The sequence below is a fragment of the Danio aesculapii genome, chromosome 5 (genome assembly GCF_903798145.1).
Source record: "Danio aesculapii chromosome 5, fDanAes4.1, whole genome shotgun sequence".
Classification (NCBI taxonomy): Eukaryota; Metazoa; Chordata; class Actinopteri; order Cypriniformes; family Danionidae; genus Danio; species Danio aesculapii.
In genome coordinates, this window is record NC_079439.1 from 59,435,055 (window position 1) to 59,452,825 (window position 17,771).

At 35.6% G+C, this 17,771-nt stretch overlaps 1 protein-coding gene across 2 annotated transcripts in view; it reads right to left on the reverse strand.

Annotated features, from left to right (window-relative positions):
* The window catches only part of hepacamb (hepatic and glial cell adhesion molecule b), a 29,234-nt gene that overhangs the window by 9,088 nt on the left and 2,375 nt on the right, over positions 1–17,771 (reverse strand). For both annotated transcript variants that reach the window (XM_056458571.1, XM_056458570.1), the window contains exons 2-3: positions 6,296–6,637; positions 1,689–1,970 (exon numbers count right to left, since the gene is read on the reverse strand). In XM_056458571.1, coding sequence (XP_056314546.1) covers positions 1,689–1,970; positions 6,296–6,637 — 624 coding nt within the window. The remainder of the gene's footprint in view (positions 1–1,688; positions 1,971–6,295; positions 6,638–17,771) is intronic.

Genomic DNA, 17,771 nt, shown 5'->3' on the forward strand with positions numbered 1-17,771 from the left:
AATTTAGGTATCACTCTATTTTGATGGTCCCTTTTATTGTGTTTTGTTGGATTTCAGTTACATCTACATGCATCTTAAGTTTGCATCTATATGCCAACTAATTCTCAATAGATTATAAGTAGATTGTTAGGTTGGGGTTAGGGTTAGGGTTAGTGTAAGTTGACATGTACTTGCAAAGTTTCTTATAATCAGGTACATGTCAGTTAAGCAGACATTCTACTAATACTCAAATGAGAATTAATTGACATGTAGTTACAATGCAATTTTTAGTCAACAAAATGTGCAATAAGGACCATCAAAATAAAGTCTTACCAAAATTTACTCTACATTTACTTCAATTTATATTCAATATTTAGTTCAAAACCTTTATTATTTTCTTTCATCTGTTGAAAACAAAATAAAATATTTTGAAGAAAGTTAAAAACCTGTACCAATGACTTTACTTTTAGAAAATAAATAAACAAACACATTAATTAATTAATTAATTAATTAATTAATTAATTACAAATGCATATGAAAGCCATTGGGTGCAGGTTTCAAAATGTTTAAAAATATTTTTTGTCAGGTTTGAAACAAGTAAAGAGTCAGTACTCAGTAAATGATGACAGAATTATTATTTTTAGATGAACTATGAATTATTCCTTTAAGACTTTATGTGCTAGTATGTATTGAATGAGTTATATTATCTAATATTAATGGTAGTCTTATGAATTTCTGTAAAGACACTAGTACCTGAAGAATAAACGCTAGTAGGAATACATACAACTCCATGGAAAGGATACTAGTTAAAAAATAAGTATTGCTAACATGAAAACTGATACAAGTAAAGTGTTTAGATTATGGGCCAGATTTACTAACATATCTCTTTGGCATTAAAACAGTATTGTTGGTAATTACTAAACACACAGAACGAAGAATAACTATGAAAAGGCATGGACACAGCAATTTTTGCACTTGACCTATACTAAATATTCATTTGTAGTATTTCAAATTTTAAGAGAGAATGTTAATTAAAGCAATCATGCAATACGGGTTATTAATTAACATTGTGCTCCTGAAATTACCAGTATTTACAGCATCATTATTCAATGCCTAAGAAGCATGTTTTACATGTTGTGCTTGAAATGGCGACACATGTTGTTGCCAGGAGGAGGCACTGCAGAGAACAGTAAGTGTATGGAGTGTTTGTCAAATATGTAATTTAGAATTTGCTACAGGAATTAAAATACAACATCGAACAAACAGGGTGAGTCACATAATACCGGCACAATCTTATTTTCCTCAGACAACATACGATCTGTTCTACTTGTGCCTATGAACTGCTAAAACACAAAATCAACATAGTAGATCATAGCAAATTCCCTGTACCTTAGTTTGTACTGTTATTGCATTGTTTAATATGTGAATTAGATGTTATGTCTTTGTTCTTAAATTTGCGCATTTATCATCAGCAGAAATTTCTACCTTATCGGCACAGTTTTGGAATTGTACTCTCATGCAAATTTGTCCTCATGTTAGAAGTTATTTTTAGAATGCCATCTAATAGCAAGCAATTTAACATAATTCTTTCCAAAAATGTCACCACATAATTTCCATAAGCTTGAGTTGCAATAAATACTACTGCTACTACTACTACTACTACTACTACTCCTAATAATAATAAAAGAGTTAAAATGACCCATTCTTACTGTAAACGGTGAGTCTGATTGCTGGACTTCTCATGCTACTAATGGGGTTCTCCACCATACAGCTGTAGACGTCATCATCCGACATCTGTACACGTGTGATGGTTAGGACCTTCTGATCTGAGGACAGCAGCAGACGCGTCTCGTTTAGCAATGGATGTCCACCTTTTGCCCAGCTGTAGATGGCCTTTGTGCCTGTGTCATGAGTGCAGTTTAGCGTGAAGTTCTCCGTCAGTTCCAGAACAGTGGAGGCCAACATGTAGACATGTGGCTTAGAGATGGGCTCTGCCAAAGAGTCAGGAAGAATTTTATTAGCATGATTTATTGGCATGATAATGATTCTGAAATATCTACACCGGTCAATGTTTTGATTGTATGAAAAGATGCTGAAAAATCCCTGCTTCACCTCCAATGTTTGAAGTTTTTGCACTGCTCTGTTGAACTCTATTAAGAAACACTGTGCTGTAAAGATGACATAAAGATTTAAAAGATGCATCAGCCGTCTAACAGTGTTTTTCATTTACAAAATTACTGTGATGGCCAATCAAATTAAAGAAGGCAGGGTTTATGTCTCAGAGAACTACAAATTACAAACTACAAACTACAAATTACAAAACCTGCAAATTTCAGTGTGAAGTGTGCAACAGTTGAGTTCCAGAAGTAAAAACTCCAGTCCTGCATTAATTTAACTTATTTTAAGGACTTTTTAAATTTATGTAGGAAAAACTACATTGCCCAAGACTTGTTTGGCACAATTTGTTGCTATTTTCAAACTAGCGCAACTCTAATTTTCACGTTTTGCGCCACATTGTTTAAATAACAAATCGACTTGCACCACTTTGTGGACTCATGGGTGTTCCAGTCTAAAAAGGAGGTGTGTTAAGGCTCATTGTTGGCGCGTTGCTATTTTAAAGAACTGGAGGAACTGATAGACTGCGCCATTGACTAACTGAAGCTGGTCTAAAGTCCAGCGCAGGACGCGTTAGTTATACACCTATGTGAGTTCAAGCTTACACACTGCTTAATACACACAGGATGTACAGCAATACACAAATATCTTTACATATGAAAAAAAAATTAAGGATTAAAATACTACTAAAATTATTATTTTCTACATAAATATAAAAACCATTACCTCCATGTCTCATCTCGGGGGGCTTTTTGCAATTTAATCATGACAATTTGCATTATGATGTTATTAGTATTAGCAGTATTATTTATTATATGTATATTTATATTTGTTTTAATAAAAACAAGTTTAGATATGTCCACCTGTCTGGTTTTGGACCATATGGGGCATAAGATTAGGATGTGTTTTTGGATATAACTCAGTCATTTGACCACTTCGTTATTATTGTTCAGTTATTCACATGCTGGAAATTAGAACCGAATTTAGAAATAGTTTTCAACAAATCTTTTGCTTATCAAACGAAATTAAATATGTAGGCTGATGGATGTCTTCAGTGGAGTGAGTACAACACTGTTTCCTTATCCACGAAAGTAAAGGAGTAAAGTAAAGAGAAAGTAAAGAGGCCAAATGAAGGAGGCTCATTCTTTATCCTCACGCTGCAGATGGTCTGTTTAACTGTTTTCTCGCTAGTGAAGCGTTCCGTTTTTCCACTTACAAAGTCCGCCGTGTAAATAGCAAATGCACCATGGTGCGACACAACTGACTCTTAAAGGGAATGAGAGATGAGCCTCTGATTGGTTTGATGCAGGTTATGCTCAAAACACACCCATAACTCATTAAGAGAACAAGCACAATACTGTTAGACAATGCGCCAGACGCAGAGCGTATTTTTCTGTCATTAAAATAGCAAAACTGGATTCAGACATTCAGTTTTTGCACCATGCTCTTTAAACTTTGCACCTAGATCATTAAAATAGATCGTTAAAAGTGTTCGCATTTAGAATTAATTTTAATTTCTGCACACAACATGGCAACCACAGCGAAATCCAATTTCTATAAGTTTCTAAATAAATATAACATAATTTAAGTTAATTGAAGTTTGTATACCTGACAGAAATTAAAGAGCCCATATTATGGGTTTTTGAAAATGCCCTTCCATGTAGTGTGTCACACAGCTCTAAGTGAAGTGAAATATCCAGCTAAGGCTTAAATCTGTAAGTGTACAGTGTTTAAAACTATTGATTCATCTATAAAAGAGTCGACTCATAGTGCTTCAAACGAGTCGTCTTGATAACGAGTCATTAGGTGTTTCGCGATGACGCAGCTACGAAACACAAGTAGTTGGGCGCGCAAACCCGGGAGATTTGAAACCTGCGGCCCCGCCCACTAACAGAAAAAAAAGTCTCACACACACACAGAGACACACACAGAGAGACACCGGTCGAATGAAGTCACGCTGTGCAGATGGATATTATGGACAGTCTAATCAAAGATGAAACATCAGCAATATAGCCCAGCCTTGAGCAGTTCTGAGTGCTTCTGAAAACTATATGCTTTTAAAGAAGACTTCTTCAGTTTGTTAAAGGAAGGATCAGTATAGACTGTCAGAACATAGATCAGTGCATCATGGATCATTTTCTACCCCCATTTCACAAGTGTAAGTAAGTGCGATTAAAATTATTGCCTCGTTTACTCTAGCTTGCAAATTATGTATTCAGTTGTGTTTTGTTACTTGTAACTGCGTGTGCTGTATAAGGTTAACTCTTTATATTCCCATATCGCGTGAAAAGCCACGTTGAAAACGCGATGCGTGCCGCTTTTATTACGGATCGTCAGCTGTTTACACACATGCAACGGACAAGTTTCAAAATATTTCAGCTCAATATTATTGTCTCCTCGTGTGTGTAACGCACGGGTATTCGCGGATATAACTGAGCGCCGCTCCTCTATGGACGCGCCGGCCCTGTGTGTGTGTGTGTCTGTGTCTCCTCGTGTGTGTAACGCACGGGTATTCGCGGATATAACTGAGCGCCGCGCCGCGCCCTCTCTATTCAGCCGGTCCTCTATGGACGCGCAGGCCCTGTGTGTGTGTGTGCGTGTGTGTGTGTGTGTGTGTGTGTGTGTGTGTGTGTGTGTGTGTGTATGTGTGTGTGTGAAAAGAGCAAGAAGACTGTGACCTCCTCGCCAGTTCTTGGACTTTTTGCTCAATAAAATAGTTAGTCGTCAGTATTTTCTAGTCCATCGTCTGTGTTTACATTCACCCACTGGCAGCCAAAATCCACTATGAAGCGTGTAAGTACTGTGACTACTTTTATATTGTAGATTAGCAGCTGGGCATTTCACTCTCGTGCTGAAGCCTTGTCCGTGTCGACCAATCGCAGCAGGCTGTCATCGGTCCAATCAGCGCAGATTAGCTTCGCGCTGAGGAGGGGTTTGGGAACAAATTAATCGCTTAACGAATCATATGGGAGTCGCTGGGATAATTAGGTAAAAATAAATGCAGATTATAAGACCATCAAAGTGTTTTTTGACCTTGCATGCATATTAGACTGTTGTTGGAGACCCATACAACCTAAATATGACCCTATTTCATGTATAATATGGGCTCTTTAAAATTCTTTGTTTCATTATTAATAGTGTTCGCTAAGTGTTTAATAACTATCATAGAGTCTAACCAAGAAGTTGAAAATATAAATCCTTTTGAGGAATAGAGTATATAATCCAAGAAAGCATAAACAAAACAGCCTCCATTCCAAATTCAAATTTACTCACTTATTTTCATTCACTGCTTTAAGTGGACTATTACTATCTTCTTTTGGTACTAATGTAGGCAACAGTGAATGAGGGTATGGGGCAATTTTACCCTAAAAAGGGTAGAGAAACTTCAAGGAGCTTTAAAGGACTATACAGGGGCTTCTCAGTTAGCAGAACAACCACACTGGGCTTAACAGACTCTTTATACAGTAACAGTGCATTATATAAGACATCCACAACCGCCCTAGGGAACTGCTCAAGGACCCATTATTTTCTGTGTGGTTGTAAGTTTTAAATGTTAAATTGGATAGAAATTGATCAAAAAAGTATTGTTTAAAATTCCCATCCTTACTCCATTCATTCATTAATTTTTGTTCGGCTTAGTCCCTTATTTATCAGGGGTTGCCACAGTGGAATCAACTGCCAACTATTCCAGCATATGTTTTACACAGCGGATGCCCTTCCAGGTGCAACCCAGTACTGGGAAACACCTATACTCACACATTCACACAAACACTCATACACTTCAGCCAATTTAGTTTATTCAATTCACCTGTACCGCAAGTTTTTGGACGGTGGGGGAAACCGGAGCACCCGGAGGAAACCCACGCAAACACGGGGAGAAAATGCAAACTCCACACAGAAACGGCAACTGGCCCAGCCAGAACTCGAACCCACGACGTTCTTGCGGTGAGGTGACAGTCCTAATCACTGAGGCACCGTGCCACCATCTTTAATTCTTGATCTTTATCACAATTGGAAAGCATATGGGCCTATGAATATTATTATTATTAATTATATTAATTTAACTTTATTTTAATGAAATAAATTAAGCCTTAGTGAGCTTAAGACACATAAAAGACGACAACTTCTAAATGATATTCTACAATGTGTTTTTCTTTCAAAATGTCTTTGTCAATACAAAAAAATCCCTCTACAGTCTTACCATCTACAGTCAGATTGATGTTACGCTCTCCAGTGAAGGTGTCATCTGTGATGGAGATCTCGACTTCGTAAGTGCCCTCATCAGACAGCCTGAGGTTGTGGAGCAGCAGTGTCCCGTTCTCAAACACCAGGATTCGGTCTCTGTATTCTGGACGCAGGTTACCGATGATCTCTGTGCCGATGGACTGGACCACTGTGACAGGTTTGTCCCTCTTCAGCTGCCATTTGATCACAGGAGAATCCTGACTGGTGCTTGAGTAGCGGACGGAGAGCAAAGCTTCTCCACCTACAGTCCCTCTGATCAGAGTCTCCAGACTGGTGATATTCACCCCCTGAACGCATGCTGGGACACAAGCATTTCATCACATGACCATTTCAGATTTGTAAGTAGTGCAAGAATACACTGGTAATCTACTGACAGTTGTGTAAATTAAAGAACATATTGGTATTAAAGGTTTAGTTCAACCAAAATATATATATCCAGTTGAAGTCAGAATTATTAGCCCCCCTTTGATTTTTTTTTTTTTTTTTAATATTTCTCAAATGATGTTAAACAAAGCAAGGACATTTTCACAGTATGTCTGATACTATTTTTTCTTCTTGAGAAGTCTTATTTGTTTTATTTTGACTAGAATAAAAGCAGTTTTTAATTTTTTAGAGACCATTTTAAGGTCAAAATTATTAGCCTCTTTAAGGTGATTTTTATTTCAACTTTCTACAGACCAAACCATCGTTATAGACCAATTACCAACCTACGTCACACATGACGTCACACAGGTCCCCGGTTGCAAAAAAAGACAGGCTGCAATAGGAAACATGTTGTGTTGTGTGGCAGGATGCCAAAGTCCAAAAATAGAAAACTTAACTTTTACCATACACCACACTGCTTTAATGCCAACTGCAGACGTCTTTGGCTAAAAGGGAGCTGAATGAAGTGACGACCTAATTATCAATGCTGGACTCTGCAGTTGTCATGTTATATCAGGTAAGTTCACGCTATGCTGAATCAAACACATTACTCGTTTTTGATTGCAGCAATGAATTCAGCAAAAACTGTTACACATGGTTAATTAAACTGCGGACTCTGCACACGTAGGCTGCGCCCGAGCATACGCGTGCGCTTGATGCATAAGTATAAATCAGCCTTAAGGCCGCACCTGGGAGAACCCTGGAAAACACCCAGAGCAGACCAGAACAGGAAGAGAACCGACACAGTTTCTCTTCAGGTCCAGTGAAGAGACTTGGACCCTGGCTAAAATGGGTTAACCACACAGCTCAGACGTTCCTATCTCCGATAACATTCTTTCTTTTCTTTCCGTCGAGAGTCTGCACAAGTTTAGAGAACTGTGAAATCAAAAGTCAACACGACTACAGTTTTTGCCGCCTCAACTGAAAATCCAGACTCCACCCCACTCCAAGCCTCACAGGACCAAGAAATGACCGCCAGCTAACCACCTGGGAACCAAGCTCAACAGAGGGAGTTCTTCACATCACAAAAGGAATGCAAGTAATGCTTCCAGATTACCACTGAACTGGTGTAAATTAAATGTAACCCTAACAAACCATAGAAGGGTTAAAATGATTATTTTTGATTGGCTTGGAATGGTTTTTCAAAATCCAAGGTTTTTCATTATAACACTTTCTCAAACTCTTATTTTTCTTCCTTACTCTACAACTGCATGAATGTGTGTTTGTGTTAGGTGTTAGATTGTGCTAGATTAGTCAATAAAGTTTCATTTTGTATAAAGAAAGGTGCTTGTGCATGTTTATGAATCTAATGTCTTAAACTTTGATCTTGTTACCCTGCTTAAACATAAATTGGTTTTTATTTTTAATAGCAATAGACATAGTTGAAGTCAATTCTTTTCGCTAGATGATTTGTTTGTTTGGATTTAAAGAGTCGATTCTTTTGAAGCCCCCTTCAAATTAATCTTCAATTCAGTTTGAACTAATTTGCTACACCAGCTTTCTTCAAAATAGCTTCTTTTGTGTTCAACAAAAGTAAGTCAAACCGGTGTGGAACAAGCGGAGGGAGTGTGACGACGGAATTTAAATTTTTGTATGAACTGTCCCTTTAACATCAGAGGCACGATTTTGCTTTTTTGCCATTAAATAATGTCTCAAATACCAGTTAACCATTGCAAGCCTCAGTAAATTAAGTTACATATTGTATTTAAAAATTCTGTTCCCATAAATTTTGTCTCAGAAAGGAAACTATAAGTGCATATGTGATTAGGTCAAAACAACTATACATTTTCACTGATAATGTTTCATTGACTTTAATAAAACTGACTGTAGTTTTAAGGGCAAAACAAGGTTATCAAAACGGGAAAGTCAGCACCAGTGACATAATTATCAAATAAGCTTCTAAACTGTCATTATCTGAACTGTTGTGGACACTCAAACAATATTTAATGTATTCAATAATAAATGTAAGATTTGTGTTTTAATTTCATATAGCTATTTCAATATTTTATGTCAATTGTTAAACAGATAGTTTTGTGGTAATAAAAATGAATGTATTTTAAATGATCAGTTATCAGATTTAGACATTTTATTTATCATTTAATTTCAGTAAATTTATTTAGTTTTAATTGAACTATTACTGAATATTGGTTATATCACAGCTAGCCCTTTTACAGCCTTGTCAATCTTTAACTAAACAATTTATTTTAAACTCACAAAAAAATGGACATTCTGTCACTGTTTATTCACCCTGACATTGTTCCAAACCTATATGATTTTTTTTTCTTCTGCACTAACTGCAGAGAAGCACTAACCACTACACCATTGGCGCCAACTGCTAAAGATTTTTTTGAAGAATGCTGGAAACCAAGCGATTGACAGTAAATTCTGGTTCCCATAGTACATTGGTTACTATCATTCTTCAACAATTTATCTTCTTTCTCAACAATTCCAATCAATTTATTTTCAAATCAAATAGTTGCAAAAACTTAATGATAAACATGACATTATTTGAGTGTCTGAGTCATTTTCTTACCCGTTTTTGATTTGAGTATAATTGATAAAAAATGCACTATATTAAACCCTGTTAGCCAGAACTCACTTTTGGGGATTTACACCTACCTGACTTTAAATAGTAACAGTTGACTCCAGTGAGCTACAAACATAAATTAGGTATCACTGGAAAGAAGACTACAGCTGGAAGGGCATGCACTGTGTAAAATATATGCTGGATAAGGTGGCAGTTCATTCCGCTGTGGCAACCCCTGATTAATAAAGGGACTAAGCCGAAAAGAAAATGAATGAATGGAAAGAAGTCACTTCGAAAGAAGTCACATCTAGAAAGTTTCATACTAAAAAATATGAAAAGTTATACGTTATGAAGTAATGAGAAAGAAAAATTGTACTGTGTTCAATTTGTCTATATACAAACAAAAGAAAACAATGATGTAGTAACCTAGAAAAAATATATTCCTTGAAAGCCAATTGTCTTCAATTGTCTTGGTTTTCATTTCGAATTTGATGAAGAAAGCATGCAAAATGAGATCTCTGTAAAAAGTGTTCCGAGACTATATTGGTGTCCTTCTCTCCCTCACCGTCAGAAGCACTTTCACAAAAATTACCTTCCCAAACGAAAACAGTAACCGTTCCTGAACAATTTGGTCTACAATAACAGTTCTTGTATTTTTGGAAGGAAGACACTTCAGGATTTACTATCCATAATATAAAGATTATAACGCTCAAAACGAAAAAAATAAATAAATTATACAGTAAAAAGTTCACCATACTAAACATTTAGTGGAAAAGTCACTAAAATGCTCACACATTTGTGCAACAATAGACCATTTTATTTTAACAGTCTGTGGAGCCCTTTAAGAGGGCAAAACTGTAGAATTAGGGTACCCTATTGCACGTTTTCTGACGCTTCAGTTCGAATGCACATCGGTTCATTTCTGTTACTGTCAACATGATTTAGCAGCTACAACAACCGTGACAATTTATTGAAAAGAACAACTCACAAAGTGAAATTTTAAATTACTTTGGATTGTTACCTGATAAGACTGAAAAAAAATAGATGAAAAAATAGCAACAGGATACATTGAAACAATTTTTGACCACTTCATACAGTCTAATTTTGTTGGACAAATTTCATTTGGTGTAATTTGTATCTTTATTTTAATGTATTTTTGTTGGTCAGTTATCTACAAAATAAACAAAAAGAATGAATACATTTAAGGTTAAGTGACGTGCAAATAATACTATTTTCGATAATAAGGGACTCATGAATTAATTAATTAATTCAAGTAGGCCTATTATAACATAAAATATAGTATTTCTGACCATTTTTTTTAAATAATTTGAGTTATGAACTGCAGTATCGCAATAATACTTGCTATCGTGGTACTTCAACTGGTATAGTATCGTAAGATGGGTAATGGTATCGCAACAACCCTAATACAGAAAAGAAATAGGTCAAAAGCCACACATCTACTGAGTATATGTTTTCAATTTGATGGCCATATCATGCAAAATAAAATTTCTGGAATTATTTTTCTGAGAAAATGTCTTGTAATTTCTCCCTCTGCTTGTTTGTGGAGAAGCAGTCTGATGACCAAGTGTACTGAAGGTTTCTAACAACTATTTTAGTAGTTTCACATACCACTTTTTTTTCTAATTGTAAATGAATAGACAAAACATATAGTATGAGTGATTTATTTGAGCACAAAAAGTAGATTGTGTGAAATGAGTCCAGTGCATATGCAACAAAAAAGTTTGTGTAAAAACTGTAAACAACGACTGACCCATGTAATTATGCTTTTGAGAAATACACTTCACCTCAAGCTCCTCTAGGAGGAATGAAACTGTAGTAAGTGCACTGTAGGACACTAGGAATTATAAATTACATAGTTACATAATGTATGACAGATGCTAATTAGATGTGTAAATTGATGACATTTCTAAATAGGAATTCAGGAATTTTTTTTTTCAGAAGCTACAGACCTTTTATTTGTGAATCTGGGAGTGAATTATTACATTTAATTAAATAAGTTTGATAAGTTGAAAACTATATGCAAATCAGGCAAAAACAAAACCGCATACTCCATAGGTTTACAGACCACAATCCCACAAATCCCACTTGCAAACTGTAAAATTAAATAGAAAACAATGGAGAAATTTTTTAACTGATGCGGACTATTTAAAGTATGTTCCAAAATACACCTATATGGAGGTGCCCAGAGCTGAAGATCTCATTTGGTGCATTTAGATTGCTGCAAATCGATGAGATTTACAGTACAGCAAGAAGGGTAATGTAGTTTTTCTCTGCACAAATTTAGGAAATAAAACATGGCTGCTTTAAAATGTATTTGAATTAATGCGACTATACTAAAAATAATTCATAATCAATTATCAATGCCAGAGCTCAGGTTCATCTTCAATTGTTAAAAATCAACATCAATACTTAATAGAGGAATTAATGTCATTTTTACTTCTGGATCTTTTTACTGGAAGGTCTAGTTATGGGATTTAGATAAGTGCATGCTTTTTGAATTTAGACTATCATAAGGAATTCTGTTCATAAGTGCTGTTTTCAGGTTCTGAGATTCTATGCCATACTATGGATTACATGGTGGTAGGTGACACTAACCAAGAATTTCTTGACTAACCAACTTTCTTTGTTTTTTTACTTTTTTTTCTTCAAATTTGTTCTTTTTCAAATTTGCCTTTTCATATCACTCAACACAGTTTGGCACTGCACCAGAAACAAACTATGTACAGTCTGTTACAATATAATGTCTCTTTTGACCAAATGCTCCACAAAACCTGCATCAAGCTGAAAATCACAATTGATTAGATTATTGAGTAATAACTTATGACTGCAGTCTAAAGTAGATTTTTAATATACGGTAGAACATTTTTTGTTTCCCTGCTGGTAAAACAATAGCAATCTTTAATTTGTAATGATTTTAACGTAACGTTTGTAATAAATACTGTGTGTAGGTTTTGTTTTTACAAATATTTTTTTCCCCCTTGTATTAGTAGCATGTTAAAAACCAATAAATCCTAATAAAATATGTCCCAGAACACACCAGAAATCATTAAAAGATGCTGATTTTATTTGTTGAAACGGTATGGCTTGAGATGTTTTTTTTTCTTCTTCTATTTTGATTGTAATAGAAACTATAGAACTTTTTGGATGGTTTTTATTGTTTAATAACCAGCAGGTTTATAATAATCCATTTAACATTTCTTAAAAAAATGTAGGGCAACTTGCTTGTATAGGGCACAGGTTTTTTGAGTTGACTCAACTTTTAACCCAAGTACTGCACTTGACTTGAGCAAATGGCCCTACAGTTTTAAGTTGAGTTGTCTTAACAGTATAACTGTTGAAACTGTTCGCATTGGACATTTCATGAGTGTTTTCTTAGCTTTTAATATGCCAAGTTACTGTGTGTCAAAGCTATTGTTTCAATTTAGCATAGCCAGTTTTATCATAACTGTCAGTACAGGGACAGTTAACATGTTCCTACATCACTTGTCACAATAGAGCGCTTGTTTAAGTAAACAGCTTTATAACGTCAGACTAGGCCACTTCTCTCTGATTTTCCAGCCACACACATACATGGCATGACAATCTGTGTGTCCAGTAAAGAATATACACTTAAACATATTCAAGTTACATTTTACTATTGTAATTAATCAAAATATTGTTGCTACAGTAATTGAAAATGTTTTCCAGTTGTCTTTTAACCATTTTAAAGGCATAGTTCACCACAAAATGTATATTCTGTCATCATTTACTCACCCTTCACTTGTCACAACCTGTTTTTTTCTCTTCTGTTAAACACAAAAGAATATATTTTAAAGAAAACTAAAAGCATGTTACCATTAATTAAAAGTTGTCACAGTTGTATTTGTTTTTCCTACTTTGAAATTCATTGGTTACAAGTTTTCAGCTTTCTTCAAAATATCTTCTTTCGTGTTTAACAGAAGAAAGAAAATAGAGAAAAGAAAGTATCCCTTTAACTAGACTCTGTCTGTCCCTGTGGACATTTGCCTTTGTATAAAATATAATTTGATTGTATATTATTACACGTGCAGATGTTTCAGCTGTGTATCAGGCAAAGTTGGCTTTAATTCATTCAAGTTTTGGCTTTCCAAGACAAACAGTTGCTGTGACACTAAAGAAATTGCCAAAAAGTAAAAAACTACAGCTTTAAATTGTATTAAGCGTATTAAGATTTAATAATATTTTGTAACTCTTTCCCCACTGAAATATTGATGCAATATCTTGTTAACTGAAAGACATTTCACATCTGCCTATTTTTTATCTAGCAACAATAAAAACGAAAGAGAAGATTTTTGTATTGTCATGATCACCAGCGATCTAGGCTTTGCAGATTGCTGAAAAAACATGCATTATCACCTGGACTACAATTCTGCTACTACATGAACTACAATTGCCAGAATTCATTGCTGTAATCACTCCTGCCACAGCTGACAGTCATCCGTACACTGACACACACACACACAGCTGGTAACTCATCATGGACTGATTATCTGGACTATATATTCACATCTCAAAAAAAAAAAAAATAAATTCACACACACATTGCTGAGTCTTTATTTCTGTAAGCATTTCAAAGCGTTATTTCTTGTCTAGCCTTCCCGTGTTTTTGTCCGGTTTATTGTTTATCCTGTTTGCCCCCCCTGCACAGATCTCTTGCCTGCTTTTGACTATACTTTTTGGAACGTCTGTGTGCTCCAGTTTGTACCTGTTGACCATTGCTTGTTTGACCAATCTCTGTTAAAGATGCTGTATGTAAGTTTTTGACTCTTCTAAAGCATAAAAATACAATATGTTTGCAGATATTTAAGAAACATGCTAAGTGAACATTTTTGTTTATCTGGAAAACAATGCTGAAGTCAGATATTCTGCTTGGAAAATATGTTTTCTGTGCCGGAATGTCTGTCTTTGTTTTGGTCCTTTTAACCTGCCCAATGCCAGTTTAGCCTTTTATATTTCAGCACCTTGGTTTGCCTTGGTGGAAAACTGCATATTTCTTTTATTCATTTAGATAGGCTCTCAAAGCATGCGCCCATAACTGAAATGCGACCTCCGGTGGACAGTAGCAGACTCAGAAATGAGATGCAGATTCAGAGTTCCACATGAGGTTATTAATTAGCAAAAAAATATTACGAGCATAAACTTTTGGTCATACCTGTCAATGCTCCCGTTTTCCCTGGCATTCTCCCGTATTTTACAGTTCTATCCTGCTATCATCCCGTAAAGGTATTTCTCCCTTATTTTCAGTCTTTCTCTGAAGGGTGGCAATAAACATTAAAGAGCCAATCCTCCCTATACGCAACCCATACCGCCGAACCACCAGGGGCCGCCCCTTGCTCTTAAATGTGAATCTGTTCTGTGCTTTTGTTTTATTTAGGCATGAAAACTCTTTGAAATAAATATAAAAACGGCGGGATTCCTTTTCATTACAGGTGCCATCGCCCCTCTTATGCAACCTTCAAAATGGTCATATATCGGTGCTATGGTCAGCTGGCGCGGCCATAGTGATAAATAGACACTGTTTCCCAAACAGATTCTGTACACACGATTTGAAACGGAGCAATAGTCTGGGTTTTGGGTGCATGTTTGAACAGATGTATACACATAACTAATAATAAAAATATCTAAAGATGGCGATCTTGGTGGGGTTTTTTTCAAACACAACTAATTTTGTCCTAAATGAGCATTAAAAAGTTAGGTATCCATTATTATAGTGGGCACAGTACGGTACTGTATGTAATGAGATTTGTAGTGATAAGCAATTTGGCTGTGTGCACCAGACTAAAAACGACCAATTGAATTTGCCATTCAAAAGCACGGAATATGCACTCACACACAAAATGGTAAGATTAATTAATACATATTAAACCTCTTTAACATTATTAAATGTACATGCTGAATCACTGATATGTGTTGGCTTGCACTGAGTCACAGTTCAAAAAGTTCAATTTCAAGCAGTTTATTTTATTTTCAAGATCTGAGGTGAACTATCTGCTGCTGCTTTCGGTATTATGGCAATAAATGTCATGTGAAATGGCATTCAAACTCACATTGTTAGAATTTAACACTGAATAAAGCACATGAGGTGAGGTCATCATTGTCAGTTTTCTGTTGTTCAGCTGCGAGAAATAGAAGCGGCTTCTAATATATCAATTTGAAGTGTTGGTTAGGACAAAAACTCCTTTTAATATGGAAAATATTCCCTCTATCTCGTGCCATTGCTTTAATTTAGAACACGATTAAATCAGCCTTTAGGCTCGATTGTCAGACTCAATCCTCAATCTGGCAACCTGTGCTTGCGTTTGTTTTGATGCAGGAACGTAATGCCTAGTTCAACCACTGGGTGTCAAACTTACTGCACCTTTAAATAAATACTGCACATGAATCCTCAACTCTATTGTCTAGCGTCCTACCTTCAGTGGTGTAAAGTAACAAATTACAAAAACTCAAACTACTCTGAGTAGTTTTTCTCAGGATTGTAAATTATTAAGTAGCTTTAAAAATGAGTACTTTTACTTTAACTACAGTACATTATTAGTGCTGTATTGGTACTTTTACTCCACTACTTTCCTTCAACCTGCAGTCACTACTTTATTTTTTTCTTGTCTATTAGGATTAGAAAAATCAGTCCTGTGATTCCTGTCCAATCAAATCGCACATAGAAGGTAAATCACATCATAATGAACTACTTCAAGACATGGGTGATTTTATAATTGCAGCAAACTGTTAGGAAACATTAGATGTCCAAAATCTTTACATGCATTGACCCAGAACATGTTTAGATGCATGTCACTGATGAGAAGATTATGAATGTTTACTGTATGATGACCGAAATGGCCTTAAACACCCAGGAGGCACAAAATGTCAACATGACGTCAAATTGATGTTGTACCCCAACGCTGTGGGCACGTTACATTTTGTTTGGAAATCACAATCGGGTTGACGTCAGAAGTCAACATCAGGCTGACATCAATGTCCAACGTCCAACCCAAAAGAAACCAAATATCAACGTCTAACGATGTTACAGCTTGACGTTGTGTGGATGCTACCACTATGACGTCTATCAGACGTTGGATTTTGGTTGAACGAATAAATGTCAGTATTTGACGCCAATATGATGTTGGTTTTACGTTGAATTTTGGTCATTTTGTCAACACTACCTAAAATTAACCTAATATCAATGTCATTTGATTTTATTACACATCAAAATAACATTGTCCTTGGATGCTGGCTAGACATTGAATTTTGGTCACCTGACATCACAACCTAAATCAAACCTATTATTAATGTCTTATGACATTGTGTGCCTGCTGGGCAATAACTAAATGCACTACAGAATGTTACGTTTACACACATCCACAAATGACATGTAAATGCATCAGCTTTTCACAGCGTAATACTCACTACTCTTGAGTACTTTTAAAAGGTCTAGTTTTTACTTTGAGTAATATTTACTACAGATACTTTCTCTACTTGCACTACATTTTTGGGCAAATAATAATACTTTTACGTTTCAGTACCCGTTCCACCACTGCCTACATTACAGGTTTATCTTATAATGCAATAAAAGGCGTAAAATATTTTGTTTGGCAGACATACAGAAATTTAGGGTTAAAAACAATACAATGCAACGGCACAAGCAAAACACATCTATAAGTGCAGTCAGTCTGTATGAAAAAAATAAAATAACTATAGCAAATACAGCACCTAAAGAAACTTTACCCTCATTTACAGCTATGCACATTAAAAAAGTCTGTATTTTCATTTTTTTTTTCTGTTTCTAAAATTATATTATTGTACTAGTACAAAACTCAAGTATTCTTTACCCCTGCTAGTAATATCAACAAATGCCAAAACTTCAGAGATTTATTCTTTCTTTCACTCTGTAAATATTCCTAGGGTCACAAAATGAAAGATTGTCTCTGTGTTTGTCTGATAAGCAGCAGAATAAAGCCCATTTCCCTGGTAACTGCTTACAGTGCGAAAGGCCTGCCAGAGACGAGCACAAAAGCCTGAATTGTTTGGCCCAATTTCCTGGCATGAAAAGATGCCACAGAGCAACAAACAATCAGTGTGATTAGATGAAAAGTGACACACGGGGCTCCTGCGGCTCTGTTGATGACAACATTGGCTGATTGTACAACACAACACAGCTTCTAAACTACGTGAGGATGGGAATGGCTTTCATGATGTGGTGAATATGAATATGAAGTAGAGTGAAAGTCTATGCATCTTTTGTCTTTCTTGTAAGTTTTTGTGTTGATAATGTCTGCTTGGATACTCCTAGGTAGATATTATACACATTATTATGCCCAATGTATAATACTACAGTAGGTTATGAAAACAAAAGGGGTTTTATACATCACCACATGTCCTATTTTTTTCTGTTATTAATGGCTCATTAATTATTCATTCATAGTTTCTCGTTTCGGCTTAGTCCATTTAT